Below are 26,642 nucleotides of genomic sequence, written 5' to 3' on the forward strand. Positions count from 1 at the left end.
CAAAAATGTTTATAGTAACTTTCAGCTGTATAGTAGCTTGTTTTTGATAAGATACTAAACCGTTTGATTCGCAAGTTTTACATAGAAATTCGCTAAAACAATAGACAAGAAAAGCAAATATTAAGCAGGAAATTAACAGTCAACTAATTTTCCCTTTAAAAGTTATAAAGCACAGTATGAAGTAACTATGATCAAAAGCTTTAAGTTTGTTCGGAGTGTCTTAAAAAAAACGTTGGCTACGAAAGATAACCAAGTGTTTATTTCCATAAAAGGTTTATATTATTATATCTTATATGATATTTAACATAATAATAGCGTCCGAGCTTTACAAATCTTTAATTTGCCGCACATGTAATGAAAAAATTCAAATATCCGCCATCAGTGTATTTTGATACAGAACGAAACTTTTTCCCCGCGGACAACGTAGTAAGCGGATGTCCAGGATAAAAGTAACCTAATATACCGTAATTTGGCTTTAATGACCAGCCAGAGAATATAGGGGAGGAAATGGCAGAGAGTGTGGAGCAAAGCAGGTGGGCAACAACAAAGGTGTCCACTCACTTAGCTGGCCCTGTTAAATAGCCTAAATAACTTAATATCGGGCAAAGAGCTGGCTGTCGCTCTGATTGAGATTCACCGGCAACCAGTTTCGGGTCGCCTTTCCTAGCTATTGCTACTTAACTAAGCCAACGATATCATTTTATTACACAGTTCAGTGACAGCCACGACGGCCACGCCCATCGCGCCTCAGTGTATAAAAGGTGGGCGAAATTTTAGAACTAAGCAAATGCTGCTGCTAACTAGTTGAAAAATTTCACTTTCAATGGGGCTCGATTTTAACTTTTAGCTTCTGCCACCTGCCACTTGCCAGCGCTCCTGGCTGCACCGCCCTTCCCTGCGCTGCCCACGTTGCGCGCACTTCGAGCTCAAAGGCCATTAACGTGTTTCGTTTCATTTAACTTTTACGACGTTGTCCCCAGCCTCCCCGGAGCAGCGGAAGGAGCGGGCGCAGCATCAGCTCAGCGCTGCTATTTAGCACAGTGGCAGAGTTGCTGCGCTCCCGCACCACCCACTGCTGGTATTTTTGTTACACTTTGGGCCCATGAAATGAAACTTTTACCTGCTGCATGCTTGACCCAACAAAGGACGACAACGTCGCTCGCAATACGCGTGAGTTTGGTTCCATGGAAGACAAGGGATCGTGGGGCTTGGGTTGGAGTTTTGGTTGGGGCGGCAGTGGTGGTGGTGTGGGCGGTTTTTGCCGCCTTGGTGGGTTGACCTTCGCTGCTGAAAGCAGCCGTCATTAACCTTTCATGATGAGGGAACAAACCGGGGCACAATCAAGCGGAACAGGTGGCAGCCAGCAGGCTGCCTGGGGTGATTCCCATCGAGTCCTGGAAAGCAGCCATCAACGGAAGCTTGCAGCTCGGCACGGTAAAACTTGCTTCCAGTTTTTGGTTCCTGTCGTTAAATTTGAACTTTTGACTTGCTGGCTTGGTTTTTGTAATAGCCATTTTTTGTTGTTCTTATTGCTGTTGTTTTCGTTGCTGTTGTTGGTTTTGTTCGTGTCGTGTTTGCGGACGCTGTAAAGTATGTTAGGTGATTTTGGCTTTAATGTTGTCTGGACAGCGACATTTCGCCCAATGACCCAGTTTTCAGACTTGTTCTGGGCTGCGTCTCTGTCTGTCGCAGCCGCAGCATTTTTGTTTAACTAACCACATGCCACGCCCACACACACACACACACAGAGAGACATAGAAACAGTCGCAAATTATTTAGCAACCGCAGCTGTGTCTGTGTCGGTGTCGGTGTCGTCGTTCTGACTGCGGTCACACACGGTATATATCTATTTGCACTCGCTGCTTCCTTCAATTTGTTGTAAAAAGTAAACGAATTTGTAAAACAAAATGATGCAACGGGATTAGGTCGCTTTAAGATCTGCCCAAAGCACCACTTAGTTTCTATTACTAAATATGTGAGACTCCAGTATTAGGAAATTTGTGGTACTTAGTTGTACGTATTATGGGTATCTTGTTAAGTGCAAAAGCGTATGCCTAGGATAAAATAAACTAACATCATATCTTGACGTTTCTCTGAGATAAATGCTGATGTATTTCTTTTTAAATATGAACCTGTTATTTATTTCCGTATTCAATATATTTTATATATACAGAGAGAGAGAGAAAATCATCTTGAATCAAGTAAGGTAAGACCGGTAATACTTGATTCAGGTATGAAATTCTTATTTTAAGTATAAGAGTGTAAGTTTTAACGATTCTTAATGTAACACCTATATGTTCGTAATACAATCCCAGTTTGAGCTTAAAATAAGCTTATATAAATCTAGATTCAAGAGCTCCAGAACTGAAATCATACTAAATTTATGATCCAAAATACTTGTATTTATCACATTTTGGTCTTTAATTAATATCAATTTAGCCTTGAAACAAGAATTTCTGATCATATTGCAAGTATGCCTTAACCGTGGTAGAAGATTTATTTATTGTTGCAACAAGCCCCAATCAATCTTGAATTATATATTATTAATTGTTCACAAGTTATTCCTTAATATAACGAACTCTGAAAATAAATGATTTATTTAAGTTTACGTTGAAATATATTAAATGGATTTCTAACCTTGTTTAAGAAATTCTTGTCATATAGAATCAAGTACAAAAAGTCTTGTCAGCCAGCAGTTTTTCGCTCTGTTTAGGGATAAGCTTATTAAGTGTTCTGCATATTCTTAAATTTGTATGCAGCGTACGATTTACTGGCGGTCTTTTAAATATTTATACTTTCCACATACCGAATTTCGTATATCTACATCTAAGGGTCTACCAGTGAAAAGAGGTTTTCTCTCAGATGTGTCCATACTTATATTAAGACGAAAAATTAGCAGGGCTTACTGTCTAATAAACTTCATTAGCTCAAGGAGGACTTAAGTGGTTATGAGTACAGGATGTGTAGCAATATTTTGAAAGGTTATGTGCGTTGCTCGTTTTTAAGCTGAAATATCACATTACAGACAAGAGCTGCAGCATAATCCATATATCATGACGTACTCCAAGGCCGTCAGACTGTGTGCCAATAAGCCATTTCTAAACGCAAAATCAATAACTGTTTTATAATGCGCCACAGCAAGCAGAAGAAGCTGAAGGGGCAACAATAACTGCAACAGCTACAATGACAATGTCCTTATGATGGCGTCACAGCCCCAATCTAACCTTAAACACAAACAGCTGGCAGCGATGCTGAGTATGCAACTAAACAACAACAACAACAAGAACAGGGACATCATCATAAGCGTAGACATCAACATAATCATGACTACCAACTCGACTGGCCTCGAGTGTTTTATCCTTGACAAATCCTTGTGCAACAATCAACAGCAACAGCAGCAGCAGCAGCAGTAGCAGCTTCCAAATGAAAAAAAAAAGAAAAACAGCAAAAAACACGGTAAAACAATAGAAGGGGAAATGGAAGAGGATAGTTAACAATGCCAAATGCGCAGCAAATGTCTAAATGAGTGCACGGATGAATGCCGTCAGTGGAATGAGTACCGACTGATGAATGAGCCAAGCCCCAACCGCACAACTACTTGTATCTATGCACACAGACGCGAGTCTGTCTTTGTGTCGGTGACACTGACAATGGCGCAAATCGAGGCTTTAAGATGAATCTTTGCCTAGGAGACAGTCAGACTACGCGGCGACCGCATGTCATCTCCCCACCAGCAGTCTTCTTGCCCAACCGAATGACAATAGACAAGACGAGCAGTCGCAATTATAAATCGTTTTTTTTTTTATTTTCACTCCCCCTGCACCATTCTGGGTGGGCGATTTTCGCTCGCCCGTCTAATAGTTTTTATGTAGTAGTGATAGACAAGACTAAGCACAAGGCGACGTTTTTGGAATGTAATTTGTCATGCCATCATATACGAAATTTAATCGGCCTGGTGAATTTTATAAGTTGGTCCTTTTAAGGAAAGGCAATGGGTTATTTTATTGAGCCTCACTTGATAAAAATATTTAACAAAATATTCGGGCAAATTTAAACTATATGAAATGAAGAAGACATACCGAACACCATAAAGCATACACATTCTTAATAAGTATAAACAGATGTATAGATTTGTCAATCCTTCTCTCTTTTATATGCAAACCTATCTCTTATTTTCAAAGCTATTCACTATCATGTTGCTTCATGCGGAAGGAAATATCTCCGAACTCATAAGGTATATTTATTCATGATCAGCATCAATATACAAGTTGATTAAGCCATGTCGGTCTATCTGTCCGCCTGCCCGTCCGTCCGTATGTATGAACGCAAGGATCTCAGAATTTATAAGAACTAGAGACTTGGTTTAGAATTTAGGTCCTCCTAATGCCCGCGCAGAACGAGTTTGCTTTCGATGATGGATAATTTGCAATCATCAATTAGAAGCTTCAAAATTTTCTGCACTGTAAGCCGAAACTTTATGGTTTTATTTAAAGATAGTTTCTTGGCTTGAATGTTTGTGTGTTTTGTGAATTTCTACAAGCATATTCTAATTATGTGTAACTTCATGCACTTAGGTATTTTAACTTTTTGTTAACAATTTTCAAATCTCTTTGCATTAGCCGCAAAAAATGTCAGCAAATGACAGGAAAACAACGCGAGCGACAGCCACAACCGCGACATGACAAGCGAGTGCCACACCCACAGGCCCACACACACTCACACACGCGCGCACACACGCACACCGCAACGTTGACTCTTCAGATTTAAAATAGGCAACAGCAAGTGCAGGCGGCAGACAAACAATTTTGTCGAACATAAAATCGAGCACAACTTAATTAAATGTTGAAAGCGCGACCGCATCGGCTGTGGTTGGGGGCCCAGGTGTAAAAGGGGAAGCCGTGGCTGGAAAGGGGTACGGGCTGTGATGGCAGCGCAAGACAGACGCCCGACTTCATTTTCGGTGGGTGGCTGCTGGAAATTAGCAAAGCTGTCAACTGTCAGCGGGCGGGGCTGTGGGGTGCCTTTGAGTGTGTGCATGTGTGCGTGGAGTGTAGAAATATGTCTACAACTTCATGGCTGGCAGGCAAAGGTAAGACAATGTGTCTCACCTGCGCTTCAACACCTTGAGTTCTCCATGGAACTTGCCGCCCCCAAAGCGAACTTTGCTGCTGCGCATGAATGCGCCAAGTACATGTGTGTGTGTGCGCGCTTGTAAGTTATGGCATGTCTACTTCCGCCTGCTGCTGCCTGCTGCCTGCCACCTGCTGCCCTTTGCCCTTTACCCTTCGCTTGTCGCGTTGTTTGTAATTTGTTAATTTCCCGCATTTAGAAATTAATTTTCACTTCATGCGCCGCCAAGCAGACAACAGCAGACAACGCCGAGCCAAGTTGACTACACACCTGACTACAGTGGCGCACATAAGTATGCTTTAACATTTTACGGCGCACACGGACACACACACACACATACGTATACTCAAAACTTTCGCCGCAATTACGTGTGTGCGCTGGCAACATTTTATATTCAAATACTTTTACGTTCTCATTAATTTTGTGTAACTTGCTTTTGCCATTGTTCTTGTTTTTGTTGGTAATTTTTGAATCGTTTACGCTGAATCCGAATGCAAAGCTGAATTCAAAATCGTAGTTGAGTCTGTGTCCTGATACTTCTGTGACACATTTATATTTAAATTGTTTGCTTGTAAAAAATCTTTTCTTTTCGCCAGTTTCCAACCGTCCCAACCATACTCGACTTTTTTCGCTTATACGTTTCTTAATTACTTTATTGTGTTCCACAAAAGTAGGTCCAACTCGTTGTTCATGCCCTCGAAACTAGACCTTAAGCCAATTTAAGCATCATCATAAGTCGCTTTTAAATTTAAGAATAAGTGCATTTAAAGAAATAATAGGTATTAAGTATATATTTTGATAAATATTCCTTCTTTAAAAAACTGTGGAAATAATTAACTGAGGCGAGCATACGTTCTTTTCACTTTGAAAATAAGTCCTGAAAGCAGATAATACATGATATATGCCAGTTCCTCATTTGTGTAACTAACTCTCATTAGGCTGTAGTCTCCATTAATGGAATTATTGGTTAGTGTAAATGTTTGCGAGATCTTATCTTGGTTCTTATCCACTGGCTATAATATGTTTGCTATTAAATATACATATGTTAAGTGATTACAGCGACTATCAGACGACAGGGACAACTTTGGGCTACGACCTTGCTGTCGCCACTTCTGTACTTGTTTGTTTCGATTCACTCGACTGCCTGAATCATAAGACCAACCACTGCGATGGAACTACAAGGTTGCCATCTATGCATTTTTTAATTAAGTGAACTAAATTTGAGTCGATATGGTGATTGGCTTGGCTAACGACTCGAAGCGACAGGTTCTATCTGAAAAATTTTGATGCTAAAGCAGACAATTTTTTGAAAAAATATGATTCGGTTCGGGCTCCAGGTTAATACGCTAACGTTTTGGTTTTCAGCTTAAAAATATGTATATAAAATATTACTTATCCGGTTCGGATGAAAACTGGTTTGCAGATAATGAATAGGCAAGCGAATTAGTTCATTTGGATAATAATAAAAACATTTTAACAATTTTTTTTTCGAATGGGAAAAATATATAAAATGATTAACAGCAGAATCGCTTATAAAAAATTACTAGGTGTCCATGAGTCTATCGCTCTTTAAAATTAGAAGTAAAAGACTAGTCAACTTGCATTTCATACACATGCACATTCTTCAAATTTGCTTTACTCAATTTCCTAGGAAAGCATTTTTATTTTACATCTAGTACTCATATGTTTATTTAAGCAAATATTCCGTTTCGTTTGATAAAAATAAGTTAGTCTGAAATAGTCAGTCCTACAATTCAGTTCACTTTTTGGCCTCAATTATGTCTAAATTTTAGCCTAACACAAAAATAAAATTATAGCCGAATTTTCCAAATTACAGTTTTTTTTTCTTTTAACAAAATTATCTCTTAATAAATTCAACATGTCTTTATACCGGTTCTCATCCATCCATCTGCGTAAACCCGTTTTAAGGGGACTATCCTACCTGACGGACTGCATGGACCGAACTCACTTGCCGAGTTCGCTTAGTAGCATGCAACGAATGCCATTCAGTAAGTCGGCAGACTCGGAATCCTCAGACGATCCAAACAAGGGTGGCTGTGAAGAAATACTGAAAAAAGAGAAAGAAGAAGCCGCCAATAAAAAGAAGGACGAAGAAAAGTTACAATTGCTGGAGAAGCAATGCTTGGAGGCTCAAAAGAAAGCTTTGGATCAGGAAATGCAGTGTGCGGACAAAAAAGATCAAAAGTTGATGCAAAGCATGATGTCCTGTCTGACAGAGAGCATGAAAAAGGCTTGCAAAAGAATTGCCCAAAAGAAATTCGGGGAAGAAAAAGCACTTGAAGCCCAGTGCTCGGAACTTGCTAAGAATGATAAAGTTAAAGGGTTAATGAGTAAGTGTGAGGCGGACAATAAGGACGGTGACGCGCAGGCCAAGGATGGCCAGCCCAAGGATGGCCAGTCCAAGGATGCGCAACCAAAGGATGATGGATGCTCTGGACAGAAAGATCCAATTGAAGAAATTTGTTCTTCCTTGAACAAACCCGCTGAAAACACAGATAAGGCCAAAAATCGGTTTACATTGAAATTGGAAAAGTGCATCAAGGGCGAATGGGCCGATGTTTGTCAGTGTCGAAGTAAGTTTACTAAACAAGAGAAGGAAAAACTTGCGCAATCTCACAAATGTCTTGAGGCTGAATTTAAGAAAGTCTGCAGAAAGAAGGTCTTAAAAGAAATGTGTGAAGAATCTGGACAAGGAAAAGAGAACAAACGTGCCAAAAAAGAAGCAGAGAAACCAGAGCAACCGCCAAAAATGGATAAAGAATTAGAAAAACTGATGATGAAGGAAAAAAGTGAAGAAGAAGCTAATATAAGGCGTGAGGTGCAGGAACTGAAAAAAAAATGTATGGAAGATGCTGAGAAGAAAAAATGCGCAGATATGGCCAAAAAAGATGCAGAAGAGGCTCAAAAGAAAAAGTGCGCTGAGGCGGCTCAAAAAGAAAAGGAAGCTGCTGAGAAGAAGAAATGCGCTGAGGCGGCTCAGAAAGAAAAGGAAGCTGCTGAGAAAAAGAAATGCGCTGAGGCGGCTCAGAAAGAAAAGGAAGCGGCTGAGAAGAAGAAATGCGCAGATGCTGCCAAAAAAGAAGCAGAAGCGGCTCAAAAGAAGAAGTGCGCTGAGGCGGCCCAGAAAGAGAAAGAAGCTGCTGAGAAGAAGAAATGCGCTGAGGCGGCTCAGAAAGAGAAAGAAGCGGCTGAGAAAAAGAAATGCGCAGATGCCGCTAAAAAGGAAAAGGAAGCGGCTGAAAAGAAAAAGTGCGCTGATGCTGCCAAAAAAGAAGCAGAAGCGGCTCAAAAGAAAAAGTGCGCTGAGGCGGCTCAAAAAGAAAAGGAAGCGGCTGAGAAGAAAAAATGCGCAGATGCCGCTAAAAAGGAGAAGGAAGCGGCTGAAAAAAAGAAGTGCGCTGATGCTGCCAAAAAAGAAGCAGAAGCGGCTCAAAAGAAGAAGTGCGCTGAGGCGGCCCAGAAAGAGAAAGAAGCTGCTGAGAAGAAGAAATGCGCTGAGGCGGCTCAGAAAGAGAAAGAAGCGGCTGAGAAAAAGAAATGCGCAGATGCCGCTAAAAAGGAAAAGGAAGCGGCTGAAAAGAAAAAGTGCGCTGATGCTGCCAAAAAAGAAGCAGAAGCGGCTCAAAAGAAAAAGTGCGCTGAGGCTGCCCAGAAAGAGAAGGAAGCAGCTGAAAAGAAAAAATGCGCAGATGCCGCTAAAAAGGAAAAGGAAGCGGCTGAAAAGAAAAAGTGCGCTGAGGCGGCTCAGAAAGAAAAGGAAGCGGCTGAGAAGAAGAAATGCGCAGAGGCTGCTCAAAAGGAGAAGGAAGCGGCTGAGAAAAAGAAATGCGCTGATGCTGCTAAAAAAGAAGCAGAAGCGGCTCAAAAGAAAAAGTGCGCTGAGGCGGCCCAGAAAGAGAAAGAAGCTGCTGAGAAAAAGAAATGCGCCGAGGCGGCTCAGAAAGAAAAGGAAGCGGCCGAAAAGAAAAAGTGCGCTGATGCTGCCAAAAAAGAAGCAGAGGCGGCTCAAAAGAAAAAGTGCGCTGAGGCGGCTCAGAAAGAGAAAGAAGCTGCTGAGAAGAAGAAATGCGCTGAGGCGGCTCAGAAAGAGAAAGAAGCGGCTGAGAAAAAGAAATGCGCAGATGCCGCTAAAAAGGAAAAGGAAGCGGCTGAAAAGAAAAAGTGCGCTGATGCTGCCAAAAAAGAAGCAGAGGCGGCTCAAAAGAAAAAGTGCGCTGAGGCGGCTCAGAAAGAGAAAGAAGCTGCTGAGAAGAAGAAATGCGCTGAGGCAGCTCAGAAAGAAAAGGAGGCGGCTGAGAAAAAGAAATGCGCTGATGCTGCTAAAAAAGAAGCGGAAGAGGCTCAAAAGAAGAAGTGCGCTGAAGCGGCTCAGAAAGAGAAAGAAGCTGCTGAGAAGAAGAAATGCGCTGAGGCAGCTCAGAAAGAAAAGGAAGCTGCTGAGAAAAAGAAATGCGCTGATGCTGCTAAAAAAGAAGCAGAAGCAGCTCAAAAGAAAAAGTGCGCTGAGGCGGCTCAGAAAGAGAAAGAAGCTGCTGAAAAGAAGAAATGCGCTGAGGCAGCTCAGAAAGAAAAGGAAGCGGCTGAGAAAAAGAAATGCGCAGAAGCTGCTAAAAAAGAGCAAGAGGCAGCTCTGAAGAAGAAATGTGCTGATGCTGCTAAAAAAGAGGCTGAGGCGGCTCAAAAGAAAAAGTGCGCTGAAGCGGCTCAGAAAGAAAAGGAAGCGGCTGAGAAGAAGAAATGCGCTGATGCTGCTAAAAAAGAAGCAGAAGAGGCTCAAAAGAAAAAGTGCGCTGAGGCGGCTCAGAAAGAGAAAGAAGCTGCTGAGAAGAAGAAATGCGCTGAGGCAGCTCAGAAAGAAAAGGAGGCGGCTGAGAAGAAGAAATGCGCTGATGCTGCTAAAAAAGAAGCGGAAGAGGCTCAAAAGAAAAAGTGCGCTGAGGCGGCTCAGAAAGAGAAAGAAGCGGCTGAGAAGAAGAAATGCGCCGAGGCTGCTCAGAAAGAAAAGGAGGCGGCTGAGAAAAAGAAATGCGCTGATGCTGCTAAAAAAGAAGCGGAAGAGGCTCAAAAGAAAAAGTGCGCTGAGGCGGCTCAGAAAGAGAAAGAAGCTGCTGAAAAGAAGAAATGCGCTGAGGCGGCTCAGAAAGAAAAGGAAGCGGCTGAGAAGAAGAAATGCGCTGAGGCGGCTCAAAAGGAGAAGGAAGCGGCTGAGAAGAAGAAATGCGCTGATGCTGCTAAAAAAGAAGCAGAAGAGGCTCAAAAGAAAAAGTGCGCTGAGGCGGCTCAGAAAGAGAAAGAAGCTGCTGAAAAGAAGAAATGCGCTGAGGCGGCTCAGAAAGAAAAGGAAGCCGCTGAGAAAAAGAAGTGCGCAGATGCCGCTAAAAAGGAGAAGGAAGCGGCTGAAAAGAAGAAGTGCGCAGATGCCGCTAAAAAGGAGAAGGAAGCGGCTGAAAAGAAGAAGTGCGCAGATGCCGCTAAAAAGGAGAAGGAAGCGGCTGAAAAGAAGAAGTGCGCAGATGCCGCTAAAAAGGAGAAGGAAGCGGCTGAAAAGAAGAAGTGCGCAGATGCCGCTAAAAAGGAGAAGGAAGCGGCTGAAAAGAAGAAATGCGCAGATGCTGCTAAAAAAGAGAAAGAAGCTGCTGAAAAGAAAAAGTGTGAATCCCAAAAGAATGGAAAAGAAGAAGCTCTTAAGAATACGTGTAAAGAGGCTGCTTTAAAAAACAAAAAAAAGATGGAAGATCTTAAAAAGAAACGTAACCAAGAAGCTCTTAAGAAAAAGTGCAAAGAGGACGCTCAAAAGAAAAAAGAGGCAGCACAGAAGAAAAAGTGTGCAGAGGCAGCTAAAAAAGAGAAAGAAGCTGCTGAGAAGAAAAAGTGTGCAGATGCGGCTAAAAGTTCTGATAAGGAGGCTCCAAAAAAGTAGTGTAAGTTTACGTCAGCCAAGTGCATAAGGAATAAAAAAGAAAAAGGACCACTTGTCCTAAACATCATCGGTAAAGAACAAGACAAAATAATTTTTAAAAACGGCATACAGAGAAAACTACGTGAAACAGGCTCCTAGAAAATGTAAAAATGTATTAATCCTGCCTTCACGCCACGGGAGTATTTGTAAATAAAATTTATTTAAACCTTTAACAAAGTCTTTAAAAGGGCGGGTTAATCTAGATATGGGTACATTCTGAAAAACGAAATCAATCCTCTTATCATGTTGCTTCTTTTGGTGTCAAACGAAATCTAAGCTCTTGTGTGAAGCACATTTTTATTTATCAAGATATCTTGACCAAACTTATTTAATAGTCTCACTAGGCCCCCTTTCTATTAGCCAAACCAAGATCACACTACAATATGATATCATGTATGTAATGTATTTGTGCAAATGTATGTAACATGCAGAAGGAAATATCTGACACCATAAAGTATGTATATTCTTGATTAGCATCAATAGCCGAGTTATTAAGCCATGTCTCTGTATGTCTGTCCGTCCGTATGTATGAACGCAAGAACCTATAAGAGCTGGAGAGTTAGCTTTGCTTTCGATATTCGACAAGCTCCTGTTTTTAGAGCTAGTCACTATACTAGACATGTGGGTTCTAGAATAGTATACATATATATGTCGTGTATCCAATAAATTATTGTGAGTATTATTTTGAATGCTAACGATTAAGTGTTAGTAAGAATCAGAGAATTTGACAGAAGGTACTGCTATTTAACATAACTGTCCTACTTGTATTAGGGTTGCTACTGAAAGCATGGTGTGAGACAAAAAAGATAGTCTCTGCCGAGCATGGCCCGAGTGTGTTGTATAACGTCCAGTTTGCTATAGTGTTGAATGTTCACTAACAGTACTAAAAGTCAGAGAAGAATATAGAATGACAAGAGCATGAGTAGTATGCTCGAGGACGATGAAAATTATTGATTCTAAAAGTGGAAGTCATAGAGAACAGACGTGCTCGCTCCTAAAAATATAATTATTTTGTGACTATAACGACACTCGGGACTTGCTGTACTGCCAGTATGCCTAATTGCAAAGAAAGTGATTTCTCTGTTCCGACATCAGAAGTGGGATTAGGCGATGCCCCTCCACGAGGCAATTCTGACGATTCGTGGCGTCAGCTTTTGGAATCTCAAAATCGAAATATTCTTGAGATTATTAAAGCAATGCAGATGTCAAATTCAGCATCCTCAACAAAGAAGAGCATCTCGTTGCCAAAGTTCAACCCGGACATTGCAGGCGCAGATGCAAATGCCTGGTGCAAAACTGTGGACATAATACTTGACGATAATCCTATTGAGGGCAGTACACTGGTGATGACCCTCAGCGGCTCCCTAGAAGGAAGCGCCTCGCCCTGGCTTTCTCAAATATGCTATACTGGAATGAACTGGCAAAATTTTAAGGAATTGTTTTTGCAACGTTTCGTGGGAATGGAAACATCGGCGGCAACTTTAATGAACATTTTTAATGGCCGACCGAATGATGGCGAATGCCTCTCCGTATATGCGAGCCGTCTTGTGACCTCACTTTTATCCAAATGGAAGACAGCGAACATGGAGGAAATTGCAGTCTCAGTTGTTTTGGCACATACATCGAAAATCGACAAAAGTCTGCAACGTATGTTATATACGACTAATATTAAAAGTCAAGACGAGATGCAACAGCATCTGAAGGCCTATGCTTATGGAAGGTCAAATGGAGGTCTACAGCCAAATATCCCAATGGAACCAGATCGCAAGAGATCGAAAACATATGGCATTAAATGTCATCATTGTGGAAACCTCGGACACAAAATGGTCGAATGTCGCAAGAGGAAGTATGAAGAAGGCAACGTGTCAAAAAACTCAGCATTACCTAAAGTTCGATCTGCCGTTACCTGCTTCAAATGTGGCGATGCTGGCCACATTGCGTCTTCATGTACGAAAGGAGTTTCTACGAGCGGTGTTGGATCACATGACAAGCGTATAAACATCTGTTGTGTGTCCGAGCCAAAAGGAATCCTGCGTCAATCTGGTGAGCTCGTTCCATTTTGTTTTGACTCTGGAGCGGAATGTACGCTCATCAGAGAGAGTTGTGCCGAGAAATTTTCCGGAAAAAGAATTAATAATTTGATAGTTTTGAGGGGTATTGGAGAAAATCCTGTGTATAGCACTATGCAAATCTTGGCTACTGTTAAAATTGATCAGTACTCCTTAGAAATATTATTTCATGTAATAATGGATAAGTTTTTGAAATACGATGTATTGATAGGCCGTGATATACTCGGATTAGGCTTTGGAGTCTCCATCGAGGCCGACAAATTTGAAATGTACAAAACCAAAACTGTTGATGTACTAATAAAAGTGCCAGATATAAGTTACGTAGAGCATCTGAATAACGATAGAGCATTAAGCAACACTGATAAGAATCGTCTGCTAGAATTATTGCAAAACTATGCTGATAAATTTATTGAGGGTATTCCTCAAACGCGAGTGACTACGGGTGAACTTGAAATCCGCCTGCTTGACCCAAATAAAACTGTACAAAGGCGTCCGTATAGGTTAAGCATAGAAGAAAAAGAAGTCGTGCGAAATAAAGTAAAAGAATTGTTAGACGCAAACGTTATACGTCCTAGTTGCTCTCCATTTGCAAGCCCAATGCTGATGGTAAGAAAGAAAAATGGAACCGATCGACTATGTGTCGATTATCGGGAACTGAATGCTAATACGGTCGCTGACAAATATCCGCTGCCTTTGATTTCTGATCAAATTAATAGACTGAGTGAAGGCAAATATTTCTCCAGTTTAGACATGGCAAGTGGTTTTTACCAAGTTCCAATACACCCAGACTCTATCGAGCGCACTGCTTTTGTCACGCCAGAAGGACAGTATGAATTTTTGGCCATGCCTTTTGGATTAAAAAATGCTTCCTCGATTTTCCAGCGCGCAATCGTGAGAGCATTGGGTGATTTGGCTCAAACGTATGCCATCGTCTATATAGATGACGTGTTAATTCTAGCGAAGACAAAGGAAGAGGCACTTGAAAGGCTACAAACGGTCTTGGAAAACTTGTCTAGAGCTGGATTCTCATTTAACATTACAAAATGCTCGTTCTTGAAAACAAGCATAGAATATTTAGGATACTTGGTTGAAGCGGGTCAAATTCGACCAAATCCACGCAAGATACAAGCGTTGGCCGAATTGCCGTCACCGCAGTCAGTAACGCAGGTGCGACAATTCATAGGCCTAGCCTCGTATTTTAGGCAATTCGTACCAAAATTTTCTGAGCAGATGAAAGCTTTATATAATCTCACCTCCAAGAATAATAAATTTGTCTGGAAGCCGGAATATGAGGAAATTCGTCAAAAAATCGTATCAATTTTGACTAATGACTCCGTTTTGACAATTTTCGATCCACTAAAGCCAATTGAATTACATACAGACGCAAGTTCTATTGGATATGGTGCTATTTTAATGCACAAGATAGAAAATAGACCCAGAGTCATTGAATATTACAGCAAATGTACGACAATGGCTGAAGCAAAATATCATTCATACGAGCTTGAGACCCTCGCAGTTTACAACGCAGTAAGACACTTCCGCCATTATTTACATGGTCAAAAATTTATTGTGCATACAGATTGCAACTCCCTGAAAGCAAGTATCAAAAAAATTAACCTTACCCCAAGGGTACATAGATGGTGGGCATATCTGCAATCATTTGATTTCAGCATTGAATACAGGAAGGGAGAACGCATGTTACATGCTGATTTTTTCTCGCGCAATCCGTTGCCTACTGATTATAAATCCTCAGCGAAAACGGTTGAAATGCACATAAACCTAGCTGAGATAACCGACGATTGGCTTCTAGCCGAACAGCAACGAGATTCTGACATTGCTTCCATAACCTTAAAATTGCGAAACCATAAGATGGGAGAAGCTATCTCAGCGTCGTACGAATTGAGAGCAGGAGTATTATATCGAAGGATTCAAAGAAATGGCAGCACAAAATGTTTGCCTGTAATACCTAGAGCCTTTAGATGGTCAGTCATTAACAATGTTCACGAAGCCATAATGCATTTAGGGTGGAAGAAAACTCTAGACAAAATGTATGCCAACTACTGGTTCGAGAAGATGTCTAAGTATGTGAAAAAGTTTGTAGAAAATTGCATTACCTGTAGAGTGTCAAAACCACCATCTGGTAAGCTACAAATAGAAATGCACCCGATTCCTAAAGATGACATACCCTGGCACACTGTGCATATTGATATAACCGGAAAATTAAGTGGCAAAAACGACTTAAAAGAGTACATCATAGTTCAAGTTGATGCATTCACAAAATTTGTTCACCTTCAACATACGCTGAACCTTAATACGGAAAACTGCATTAAGGCAGTCAAAGAAACTGTTGCACTATTCGGAGTGCCGGCACGCATCATAGCTGATCAGGGTAAATGTTTTGCTAGCACAAGGTTTAGGGAATTTTGTTCTTCGCAGAAGATAGGTTTACACCTGATTGCGACGGGCGCCAGTCGAGCAAACGGCCAAGTAGAGCGTGTCATGAGCACCTTGAAGAGCATGCTCACAGCGGTTGAGAGTAGTCAGCGATCCTGGCAAGACGCTTTAAAAGACATACAGCTGGCAATAAATTGCACGACAAATCGTGTAACGAAATATAGTCCGTTAGAATTGCTAATCGGTAAAGAGGCAAGGCCGTTAGGAATGATAACAATATCAGATGAAAAAACAATTGATAAAGATTTAATAAGAGCACAAGCGAAAGATAACATGGTGAATAACGCTAAATATGATAAGGCTAGGTTTGATAAAAATAAAGCAAAAATTGTAAAATATAAGCTTGGTGATCATGTCCTACTCAAGAGGGAAGAACGAAATCAAACGAAGTTAGATCCCAAGTTTAAGGGACCTTTTGAGATAATCGAAATACTTGATGGAGACAGATATTTATTAAAGTCATTGACGAGTAAGCGCACGTTTAAGTATGCACATGAGTATTTGCGAGCTTTTCCAAGCAACAATGTATCGGAGGAGTTGATAGATTTGAGAGATGATGAGTGTGACAATGTTGAGGACATTGCTCAAGACACTGTGGCACTAAGAGAGAGTGCGGTTGGGCTCATACACGATGGCTAAGACCGCACCATAATACTCACGCCGTGCACAAGTGCTCGATCATGGCGTGCTGAAGCGGGTGATATTATGGCGGGGGTCAGAGGTTGAAAGACCTGTATGGATCCGCTCCATGTTATCGTTGCTGGGCAGCAAGAGCCTATAGACGTGTGATGACAGAACAACAACAAAAAAAAAAAAAAAAAAAAAAAAAAATAAAAAAAAATAAAACCTACAATGACCGATGATACTGCTGTTTGTAAAGCTATTCTTAAAGTAAAGTAATGACTAATAAATTTTACCCAACAATTTTGACTATGGCATGATCTAAGCGAAATGTACACACGAGGACGTGTGAAATGTCAGGAAGGCCGTGTCGTGTATCCAATAAATTATTGTGAGTATTATTTTGAATGCTAACGATTAAGTGTTAGTAAGAATCAGAGAATTTGACAGAAGGTACTGCTATTTAACATAACTGTCCTACTTGTATTAGGGTTGCTACTGAAAGCATGGTGTGAGACAAAAAAGATAGTCTCTGCCGAGCATGGCCCGAGTGTGTTGTATAACGTCCAGTTTGCTATAGTGTTGAATGTTCACTAACAGTACTAAAAGTCAGAGAAGAATATAGAATGACAAGAGCATGAGTAGTATGCTCGAGGACGATGAAAATTATTGATTCTAAAAGTGGAAGTCATAGAGAACAGACGTGCTCGCTCCTAAAAATATAATTATTTTGTGACTATAACGACACTCGGGACTTGCTGTACTGCCAGTATGCCTAATTGCAAAGAAAGTGATTTCTCTGTTCCGACATATATATATAAAGTATCTTTCATTTTATAGCTATCGCAACCTTCCCGCTACCAACACATATCTATAAGTTAAGTAAATAAACAAATTTGTATTGCCCACCAATTTAAGCCACAATTAAAATGCAATTGACATTTTGAGATTGTACAAATATTCAATGGGATATATTGAAAAATTGGATTTGTATTTTATTCTGTGCTGTGCGCATGTTCTGCTATTTAAATTAGTTAATTTTTCAGTATCGAATAGTTGTTGGTTTTGCTGTTGAGCCATTAGAGACGATTGCAAGTAGTGATACGAGTTCGAGTCCTATTAAGGGCACGAGATTTTTGTAAGTTTATTTTTATTAACGCTAGAGCAAACGAGCACGTAGCGTGAGCGGCATATGGAGTTGGTAGAAGAGGATTCAGGGCACCTCCTAGTCGGAAACTCCTGACTTGAGCCTCTTGTGTTATATGCTACATTTGAATGACAGAAACGATACGGCCCGCTGTGTACAAATGGGAGCAAGTCCTATTGCAAAGTTTACAAATAATGGGACAATTCAAAATTTTTAAAATCTACACAGTCAAAAAAAAATTCAGGCATCTCACTTAGTTTATTTTAGAGCTCCAATTATGTCAAAATTTTAGCCAAAACTGTAAATAAAATAAGCCAAAATTTACACTACATCTAGTAAAGACATTTGGTATAGTTTGGTTAATTGGTCCACAAAATTTTAGAATCCACCGACTATGTTTTTTGGTCGGCTTTACTACCATTTTTCTGCGAAAAGCCCTCACCAGAGGCGTTTCCTCATCATAACCGACTATGAGGAGCGAACGCATCTACCGAGGGCCTCGTTAAACAACTTTCAGAGATTTCCCTTTAGTAGTAAATGTGGTTCTGGTACTGGTTCTTCGGATACAGAACACATCAACATAGAGGAGAAAGTGAATTGTAACAAGGAAAATGATGCGGGGAAAAAGACAGATGAGGAAAAGCTAAAGATATTCGAGACATTATGTTTGGCGGAAAAAAGAAAGCTTTGGATAAGGAGATGCAGAGCATGAGCAAGGAGGAACAAATGGTACTAAAAGGTATGATGCAGTGCATGGAAAAAGGCATGAAAAAGGCATGTAAGACAGGAGCCGAGCAGAGGCTCAAAGAAGAAAAAGATCTTGAACATCAGTGTGCCCAATTGGCTAAAAAAGATAAAATCAGAAAGTTGTTGGGACAGTGTAAGAAGCAAAAGGCCGAGCATCAGGAATCTGGCAAATCAAAAGCAGCCTCTTGCAAACAATCCTTGAAAAAATCGCCGAAAGATGCTTCCAAAAAAGAGAAAAATGACGATGCGGTAAAAAAAAGATGACAAAGCACAGAAAAAAATAGAAAACGAAGAAAAAACAAAGGTAAAAAATCAAAAAGCCGAGCATCGTGAATCTGGCAAAACAAAAATAGCCTCTTGCAAAGAATCCCTGAAAAAATCGCCGAAAGATGCGTCCAAAAATGAGAAAAAAGACGGTGCGGAAAAAAAAGATGACAAACCACAGAAAAAAATAGAAAGCGAAGAAAAAACAAAGGTAAAACAACAAAATCAAGACAAAATGGCCGATAAAGCGAAAGATAGTTTGCCAAAAAGATTCAGCAAAATCGGTGGAGGCTGAATCGTCAAATAAAGATAAAAGTGATAAGCCCGAACTGTGTCAGGAAAACGTGGATCCAATAGAAAATATATGTCTCTACTTAAAATTGTGTAAAACTAAGGAACCGACCGAAAAATCGGACAGTCCAAAAGAGCAATACTTACTGAAACTAAAGAAATGCATTCGCAAAGAGTGGGCCGATATCTGTGAGACTCGTAAAAGCCTAACAAAAGAAGAGCAGGAAAAGCTTACACTTTCTCACAAGTGCTTTGCCGCTCAAATAAAGGATATGTGCAAAATAAAGGTATTGAACGAGATGTGTGGCACATCTGCAGAACCAAACTCGGAATGTAAGCTCGATAAAAAACAGCAGGATGATCAAGGAGATCGAGCGCAGCAGAACGAGTGTAAACAGACAGCTGAAAATACGGAGGCTCAAAAGAAAAAGACAGACGCGGGGGATCCTAAGAAACCGTGTGAGAACATGCCTAAAAAAAATCAGAATGACGATAAGGCTCAAAAAAAAAAACCAGAGAAACAGATTAAAACAGAGGAAGCTAAGAAAATAAAGTGCGAGGCAGAGGCTCAACAGAAACAGCAAGGCGAGTGTATGGGGGAAGCTTTTCAGAATCAATCTAAGGGGGCAGATAAAACGGAAAAATCAAGGTGATCGTACAAACGAAAAAAGTTGTCAGGAAGAACTTAATAAACAATGCCAAAAAGTCAGCTCACATGAAAAAACAAGATGCGAGCAACAAGAAAAAAACAAAAAAGGATGATGCTCCAAAGAAAATGTGCGAAAAGGAAGCCGCACAGAAAACGCGTAAAGAAGCGGCTCCCAAGAAAAATAAAGAACAGAAAAATAAAGAAGAGGATGCAGTAAGGAAAGAAGCTGAAGAGGCTCTTAAAAAAGAAGAGGCGGCTCTAAAGAATAAGTGTGAGGAGGCGGCAAGAAGGAGAAAGCAGGAAGAGGAAGCGCTTAATAAACTGAAAGAAGAAGAGGCTAATAAAAGAAAGCAGAAGAAGCAGCTTTCAGGAAAAAGCAAGAAGATGAAGCTCTTAAAAAAAAGACAGAAGAAGATGCCCTAATGGCAAAGGAAGCAGAAAAGGCCTCAAAAAAGAAGAGAAGATGCCGATGCTCTAAAGAAAAATTGCAACGAAGCAACTTTACGCAAAACGCTGATGTCACTTAAGAAAACGTGCGAGGACAAGCTTCTTAAGAAAGCCAAGAAAAGGAGGAGCTTAAAAAACTGTGCGAAGAGGCGAGTCAAAAGCAAAAAGAAAAGGCCCAAGAAAAAAAGATGGAAGAAGAGGCTCTTAGAAAAAAGCTGGAGGAATCTCTTAATCAAGAAGAGGCTCTTAAAAAAGCTAAAGAAGATGAGGATCTAAAGAGAAAGGCAGAAGAGACAATTTTGAAGAAAAACAATGACAGGACTCTCTGCAAAAGAAATTTGACGACCCTCAAGAGAAAATGTGAACAGGAGTCTCATCAGAAAAAGCGCGAAGAAGAGGCTCTTAAAAAAAAAAATAAAACAGAAAGATGCCGCAACTAAGGGGTGTGAATGCGATCCATTCAAATAACCGAATGATACGCTGAAAATATAGTCAAGTAGCCCTCACGCCATGGATTATATACATTTTTTTTAAATAAAAACTTGTTCCTTTTAACGTAAATATCTCAAAATCAGGTAGATGAATAAAGTCGGTTGTTAATTTGGAGCCAATAACATCCATTAATATTTTATTAACAATTGTGTAAACATGAAAAGTGGGAAGCGATGTTGCTGTTTTTTTTTAGCGTTTTTGCTTGTATTGGAACAACAACTGGATATAGTATGTATCGGGTATTGACGGATGTTTCTTAATTGCATCTGCTTAAAATACAAATAAGCGGTAAATAAAATAATTAAAGGATTCTATGAAATGCATGCTACTCATTTAGATTAGCTTAAAAGTTTCCTGCATTTTCCAAAATTAATTTACTTATATTAAAGGCTGAGAATCAAAGAAAGGGAATAAATGGGATCTTTATTTTTATTGTACAATTATTTTTCCGTGCTAACTAACCTGTTTATATGCATATCTAGTACTCATTCAAAAAGTGTATAGTTTAATATTTGAAAAGCAGCTCAGTTACAATTAGACTAGTGTACGAAACAGTTTTTTTTCGGGCCTCAATAATGTCAAAATTTTAGCCACAACAATTTCTTGGACTACATAAAATTTTATTATTTTCGTTATTTGCGGCGTCAAAATTTAAATAAGGCCTACAGCATGTCTTTTAATAGTTTACATCCATTTATGTCCCGTAAGTCCGTTTTGAGAAGCATTTTTCTGCTTACGGGCTATTTGGATCGAATGCGTTGCCGAGGACTTCGATAAAGTTCATGCAACGCGTGAGCTTTTGTAAAAAATCGGATTCTTCGGATTCCTCTGAAGACAAGCCAAATCCTTGTGAATACTACACGAAATTAATGGATAAAAAGCGAGAAGAAAAGGAAGAAGCTAGAAGCGGCCTGCAAGAAGCTGAAAGAAAAAGAAAAACTTAAGAATATGAGGAAAATGTATGAAAAGTCAAAAGAAGCTTCTGGATGACGCAATGCATTGTATGGACCAGAAGGAAAAAAAATTAATGGAAAAGTATGAATTGAATGTTTGACAGAGGCATGAAGAAGGCGTGTAAAAAACTCGCTCATAAGAAGCTTTGCAATGATAAAGAACTTGAAAACAAATTGGCAATGATGGCTAAAAATGATAAGATCAAGAAATTATTGAGGCATTGCGAGAAAAAAAAGTCTGCTGAGGAAAAGGACTCAAAAAAATCGTCTAAAAAACCGAAGGAGCTTAAATCAAAGAAAGGGAGGAAGGGAAGTAAGGAAGGTACCGTAAGAAAAGATGGTAATGGAAGCCAAAAAGAGAAAGATCAAAGCCAGCAAAAAGAAACATCGAAAAACAAGTCAAAAAACGGAGAAGGTTAAGAAAAAGTAAAGGATCAAATAAGTAAGGAAAGTCTAAAAAACAAAACGGAGGTGATGACTTGGAACAAAGCGATCAATAGAATCTATATGCTGTAAATTGGCAAATAAGGAGAATCCGTTTGATAACTCCGATGGGCCTAAAAATCAATTTACTTTGAAATTAGAGAAATGTATTCAAAAAGAGTGGGAAGATATCTGTCAGTGTCGGAATGCACTAAGCAATAGTGAAAAGATGCAGCTAGCCCGATCTCACAATGCATGTCGCAGCTTGTTAAAGAGAAATGTAGAAAGAAGTGTTGACAGAAATGTGCGCGGGAAAGTGGTAACAGTAAAGCCTAAGATAGAAAGGACGTACATCCAAAGAAAAACGAGTAATGAAATCGGAGAGGAACGAATGCTGATCAGGACGAATGTGAAAAGATTCACAACGGAAGGCTTTAGAAGAAGAGGCGATGAAATTAAAAAACGAGGAGGAGCTTTTATTAAAGGTGAATCGAAAAAGTTAAGAAAAAGTGCATGGAAGAGGCCCTTAAGAAACAATGTGAAGAGGAGGCCCTTAGGAAAAATGTTGAGGAGGAGGCTTTACGCAAAAAGTGTAAAGAGGCGGCCTAATAAGAATCAAGAAGAGAGGGGGCCCAAAATAAGAAGGAAGACGATCCCCAAAAGAAGGAGCAGAAGCCCAAAAGAAAAATTGCGAGGAGGAGGCTTTAAAGAAAAGTGCGAAGTAGAGAAAGAAGAACAGGAGAAAGAAGCTCTTAAGGCAAAGTGCGAGGAGGGCAGCTCTCAGAAGAAAAAAATGCGCATTGAAAAAAATACAAGACGAAGCTTTACAGAAACAACAAGAGGCCCAAAAGAAAAAGGCGGAAGAGGATGCTCTCAGAAAAAGGTGCCAAATGAAAAAAATTCAAGACGCTGCTGAAAAGAAGAAACAAGAAGAGGAGGCTCAAAAGAAAAAGTGCCAAGAACTTGAGAAAAAGGCGAAAGAGGAAGCTCTTAGAAAAAGGTGCGAAATGAAAAAAATTAAAGACGCCGCTGAAAAGAAGAAACAAGAAGAAGAGGCACTAAAGAAAAAGTGCGAAGAGGAAGCTCAACAGAAAAAATGCCAAGAACTTAAGAAAAAGGAGGAAGAGGACGCTCTCAGAAAAGGTGCGAAATGAAAAAAATTAAAGACGCCGCTGAAAAGAAGAAACAAGAAGAGGAGGCTCAAAAGAAAAAGTGCGAAGAGGAAGCTCTACAGAAAAAGTGCCAAGAACTTAAGAAAAAGGCGGAAGAGGACGCTCTTAGGAAAAGGTGCCAAATGAAAAAAATTCAAGACGCCGCAGAAAAGAAGAAACAAGAAGAGGAGGCTCAAAAGAAAAAGTGCGAAGAGGAAGCTCTACAGAAAAAGTGCCAAGAACTTAAGAAAAAGGCGGAAGAGGACTCTCTTAGGAAAAGGTGCCAAATGAAAAAAATTCAAGACGCCGCAGAAAAGAAGAAACAAGAAGAGGAGGCTCAAAAGAAAAAGTGCGAAGAGGAAGCTATAAAGAAAAAGGAAGAGGCTCTTAAAAAGAAATGCGAAGAGGAAGAACAAAAGAAAAAGTGCCAAGAACTTGAGAAAAGGCGAAAGAGGACGCTCTCAGAAAAAGGTGTGAAATGAAAAAACTTCAAGACGCCGCTGAAAAGAAGAAACAAGAAGACGAGGCTCAAAAGAAAAGGTGCGAAGAGGAAGCTCTTAAGAAAAAAGAAGAGGCTCTAAAAAATAAATGCGAAGCGGAAGCTCAGCAGAAAAAGTGCCAAGAACTTAAGAAAAAGGCGGAAGAGGACGCTCTCAGAAAAAGGTGTGAAATGAAAAAAATTCAAGATGCCGCTGATAAGAAGAAACAAGAAGAAGAGGCTCTAAAAAAGAAATGCGAAGAGGAAGCTCAGCAGAAAAAGTGCCAAGAACTCAAGAAAAAGGAGGAAGAGGACGCTCTCAGAAAAGGTGCGAAATGAAAAAAATTCAAGATGCCGCTGATAAGAAGAAACAAGAAGAGGCTCTAAAAAAGAAATGCGAAGAGGAAGCTCAGCAGAAAAAGTGCCAAGAACTTAAGAAAAAGGAGGAAGAGGACGCTCTCAGAAAAAGGTGCGAATGAAAAAAACTCAAGATGCCGCTGAAAAGAAAAAACAAGAAGAGGAGGCTCAAAAGAAAAAGTGCGAAGAGGAAGCTCTAAAGAAAAAGGAGAGGCTCTAAAAAAGAAATGCGAGAGGAAGCTCTACGAAAAAAGTGTCAAGAACTTAAAAAAAAAGTGGAAGAGATGGCTGTCAAGGAAAAGTGCACAATGAAAAAAAAGCAAGAAACCTCTGGAGAGAAACAAAAAGATGCTCAGGATTAGAGAGGAAATAGAGGCTCTAAGGAAAAAATGCGAACAGGAAGTTTTAGAGGCAAAAGTGCAAGAATTGAAGAAAAAGATGGAAGAGATGGCTTTCAAGGAAGAGTGTGCCATGAAAAAAACCGCAAGACAGTGCTAGTATAATCAAAAAGATGCTCAAATTAAAAAGGAATCAGAGGCTCTAAAAGAAAAAATGCGAAGCGGAAGCTTTAACAGAAAAAGTGCCAAGAACTCAAGAAAAAGGTGGAGGAGATGGCCCTCAGGAAAAGGTGTGAATTGGAAAAAAATGCAAGACGCCGCTAAAAACAAGAAACAAGAGGAGAGTCAAAAGAAAAATTGCGAAGCAGATGCTCCGAGCACAAAAAATAATGAAGCCGAGCCTCTAAACGAGTGCGAGAATGCGGTTCAGAAGAAGAGCGAGGAAGAGGCTCAAAAACTAAATCCTACTTCATTTCGCTCAATTCTTTACAAAACACTAGAGAAACAAGAATTTCAGCCCGGTAATAAGGTGTCTGTCATTGGTGCTGGGGCCGTGGGCATGGGTTGTGCCATTGCCTTGCTTGCCAAGGGTATCACCAATAACATAGCTCTCTACGACTTGAAGAAGGACTTGTGTGCTGCAGAGTGCATGGACCTGGAACATGGATCACTTTTTCTTAATAATTGCAATATTGACCACTGCACCAGCGTCGAGTGCACCAAAGATTCGAGAGTGGTAGTTGTAACAGCTGGAGTTCGCTGTAATCAAAACGAGTCGCGATTGAAAGTGGCCCAAAAATCAGCGGGCATTATAAAAGAAATTGTTCCTGAGCTAGTTAAGCAAAGCCCCAAAGGAGTCTTCATCATTGTATCAAACCCAGCAGATGTAATGGCCTGGGTAGCCCGTAAAGTAACCAAACTGCCCTATGAGCGCTGTTTTAGTCCTGGATGTCACTTGGATACCGCCCGATTCCGCATGTTTATTGCGCAGCTGGTGCGGGTGTCGACGCGTTCGGTGCATGGATTCGTGCTGGGCGAGCATGGAGATAGCTCTGTGCCATTGTGGTCCTCCGTAACCGTGGGAGGTACCCGACTGCAGAATATGCTTCCTACCATTGGCACCGATAAAGATCCGATGCGCTGGTCAAATGTGCATGAGAGCGTGGTGGATTCGGCCTTCAAAGTAATCGCGGGTAAGGGTTATACTAATTGGGCCATTGGCCTCACCGTTACAGACGTTGTGTCTGCCATTTTTGAAAACAGCAATCGAATCATGTCATTGTCAACTAATGCCCAGGGCATGTGTGGAATCGACGATGAAGTGTTTCTATCCCTGCCATGTATTGTCAACCAGTGTGGACTGTATGGTGTAATACATCCTCAGCTTTCCGGTTGGGAGGAAAGAAGGCTCAAAAGGTCCGCAGACGTATTGCTGGACGCACAGAAAACAATTAACTGTAGCAAAAAATGAACCGAGCCTTCAGTTAAGTTTAATATCCTTAATAAATATATAGTTTGCTTGGTTTGGCACAGCTTTATACCTGCTGCCCATAAAACCCTTTAAAATGATCGTTGTTTTTTTTTTTTGCCACGGCAAGGTCAAAAAGAGAAAAGAAATCAAGATTTAGTCTATGCTAGCTAAGTTATGCTCATATATACCTTCAACTCTAACCGAATGAAAACATCCCATCATACAAAAAAAAAAAAAAAAAAAAAAATACAAATATCCATACTATATTGCGATATATAGCTTCTGCTAACCTGAACCAACTGTATGGAATCCACATTCTGTATCATTCTGAAGGATTACCATGGTTCAAAAATATCTCTCGAAAGTGAATATATCTGGTGATAGCATTTCAAATCAGGCGTGCTGTCTGCCTATTCTTGCTTAAATTTCGTCGTTTGCTTTTTAAATCCTTGAATATGAAAGCACTCGAAACCAGTAAAAATAAAAATTGAGATGTTTAACATAATCAAAATTGTAACAGTAATAAAAAAAAATGAAATATGACTAAAAAAAAAAAACATTTTTTCTCGTAGTAACCCAGCTAACAATTGTCATTTTTTTATTTAAGATTTTATGTGTTTCTGAAAGTTGTTCTTCTTTTGGTAGATTCTAAATTTTTGCTAAAATCTTATGTGAGAGCATTCGGCATGATCATCAAGTACTTCCTTTGCGGCATTCAAATACACCCACATCATGCGTTACTAGGAGAGGCATAAGACGGTTGCATGCGAAGGCCGTTACAGTATATTCTGAACGTGCCACTGCCTTTCGCAGAATGTCGAGCTCCAACTGCAAGAGCAGAAACTTTTGAATGCGTTTCGTACCTGTCTGTATAAAAGTTTTGATAAACAGGACTACGAGTTTGGCAACAGGTTTCTGTCATCGGCTCCGGCGCTGTTGGCATGGGGTGTGCCATATCGTTGCTCGCAAAGGGCGTTACTAATCACTGGCTCTCTACGATATCAATGAGAAACTGTGTAAAGCCGAGTCCTTGGACCTGCAGCACGGCTCATATTCCTCAACAATTGTAACCTGGAGCCAACTTGCAACGTTGAGGCTACCAAAGACTCCAGAGTGGTTATCGTGGCGTGTGGAGCACGTGTCAAGAAGAATGAGACTCGTTTGCAAGTGGCCCAAAAGA

At 40.3% G+C, this 26,642-nt stretch overlaps 5 protein-coding genes across 5 annotated transcripts; all 5 read left to right on the top strand.

Moving 5' to 3' along the window:
• Positions 1-6,866: 6,866 nt before the first annotated feature.
• Positions 6,867-11,287, top strand: LOC116649769 (axoneme-associated protein mst101(2)-like). Its single transcript, XM_032437970.2, has one exon. The coding sequence runs from the start codon at positions 7,010-7,012 to the stop codon at positions 11,069-11,071; it is 4,062 nt and encodes a 1,353-aa protein (XP_032293861.1). The 5' UTR covers positions 6,867-7,009; the 3' UTR covers positions 11,072-11,287.
• Positions 11,288-18,064: 6,777 nt separating this feature from the next.
• On the top strand, positions 18,065-19,356 carry LOC116651361 (axoneme-associated protein mst101(2)-like). The gene is made up of 2 exons (XM_032437630.1): positions 18,065-18,397; positions 18,808-19,356. Exons 1-2 carry the CDS (start codon positions 18,065-18,067, stop codon positions 19,354-19,356), a joined length of 882 nt encoding a protein of 293 aa, XP_032293521.1.
• A 3,461-nt stretch (positions 19,357-22,817) lies between these two features.
• Positions 22,818-23,300, top strand: LOC138911460 (axoneme-associated protein mst101(1)-like). Its single transcript, XM_070210733.1, has one exon. The coding sequence runs from the start codon at positions 22,818-22,820 to the stop codon at positions 23,298-23,300; it is 483 nt and encodes a 160-aa protein (XP_070066834.1).
• LOC116651840 (axoneme-associated protein mst101(1)-like) lies at positions 23,297-23,635 on the top strand. Its single transcript, XM_032439075.1, has one exon. The coding sequence runs from the start codon at positions 23,297-23,299 to the stop codon at positions 23,633-23,635; it is 339 nt and encodes a 112-aa protein (XP_032294966.1).
• A 642-nt stretch (positions 23,636-24,277) lies between these two features.
• LOC116651570 (L-lactate dehydrogenase B chain-like) lies at positions 24,278-25,440 on the top strand. Its single transcript, XM_032438338.2, has 2 exons — positions 24,278-25,184; positions 25,289-25,440. Exons 1-2 carry the CDS (start codon positions 24,299-24,301, stop codon positions 25,309-25,311), a joined length of 909 nt encoding a protein of 302 aa, XP_032294229.1. The 5' UTR covers positions 24,278-24,298; the 3' UTR covers positions 25,312-25,440.
• The last annotated feature ends 1,202 nt before the right edge of the window (positions 25,441-26,642 follow it).

Source organism: Drosophila virilis, unplaced genomic scaffold (assembly GCF_030788295.1).
Source record: "Drosophila virilis strain 15010-1051.87 unplaced genomic scaffold, Dvir_AGI_RSII-ME tig00000004, whole genome shotgun sequence".
NCBI classification, from domain to species: domain Eukaryota; kingdom Metazoa; phylum Arthropoda; class Insecta; order Diptera; family Drosophilidae; genus Drosophila; species Drosophila virilis.

Bases quoted from the DNA above. Each gene is read 5' to 3' on its own strand.
- LOC116649769 (XM_032437970.2), top strand. From the start codon at position 7,010: ATGTCTTTATACCGGTTCTCATCCATCCATCTGCGTAAACCCGTTTTA.
- LOC116651570 (XM_032438338.2), top strand. From the start codon at position 24,299: ATGCAAGACGCCGCTAAAAACAAGAAACAAGAGGAGAGTCAAAAGAAA. The intron at 25,185-25,288 runs GTAAGGGTTATA...ACTAATGCCCAG, and splicing joins GGCCTTCAAAGTAATCGCGG to GGCATGTGTGGAATCGACGA.
- LOC138911460 (XM_070210733.1), top strand. From the start codon at position 22,818: ATGAAAAAAATTAAAGACGCCGCTGAAAAGAAGAAACAAGAAGAGGAG.
- LOC116651361 (XM_032437630.1), top strand. From the start codon at position 18,065: ATGTTTGGCGGAAAAAAGAAAGCTTTGGATAAGGAGATGCAGAGCATG. The intron at 18,398-18,807 runs GTAAAAAAAAGA...TGTAAAACTAAG, and splicing joins AAGAGAAAAATGACGATGCG to GAACCGACCGAAAAATCGGA.
- LOC116651840 (XM_032439075.1), top strand. From the start codon at position 23,297: ATGAAAAAACTTCAAGACGCCGCTGAAAAGAAGAAACAAGAAGACGAG.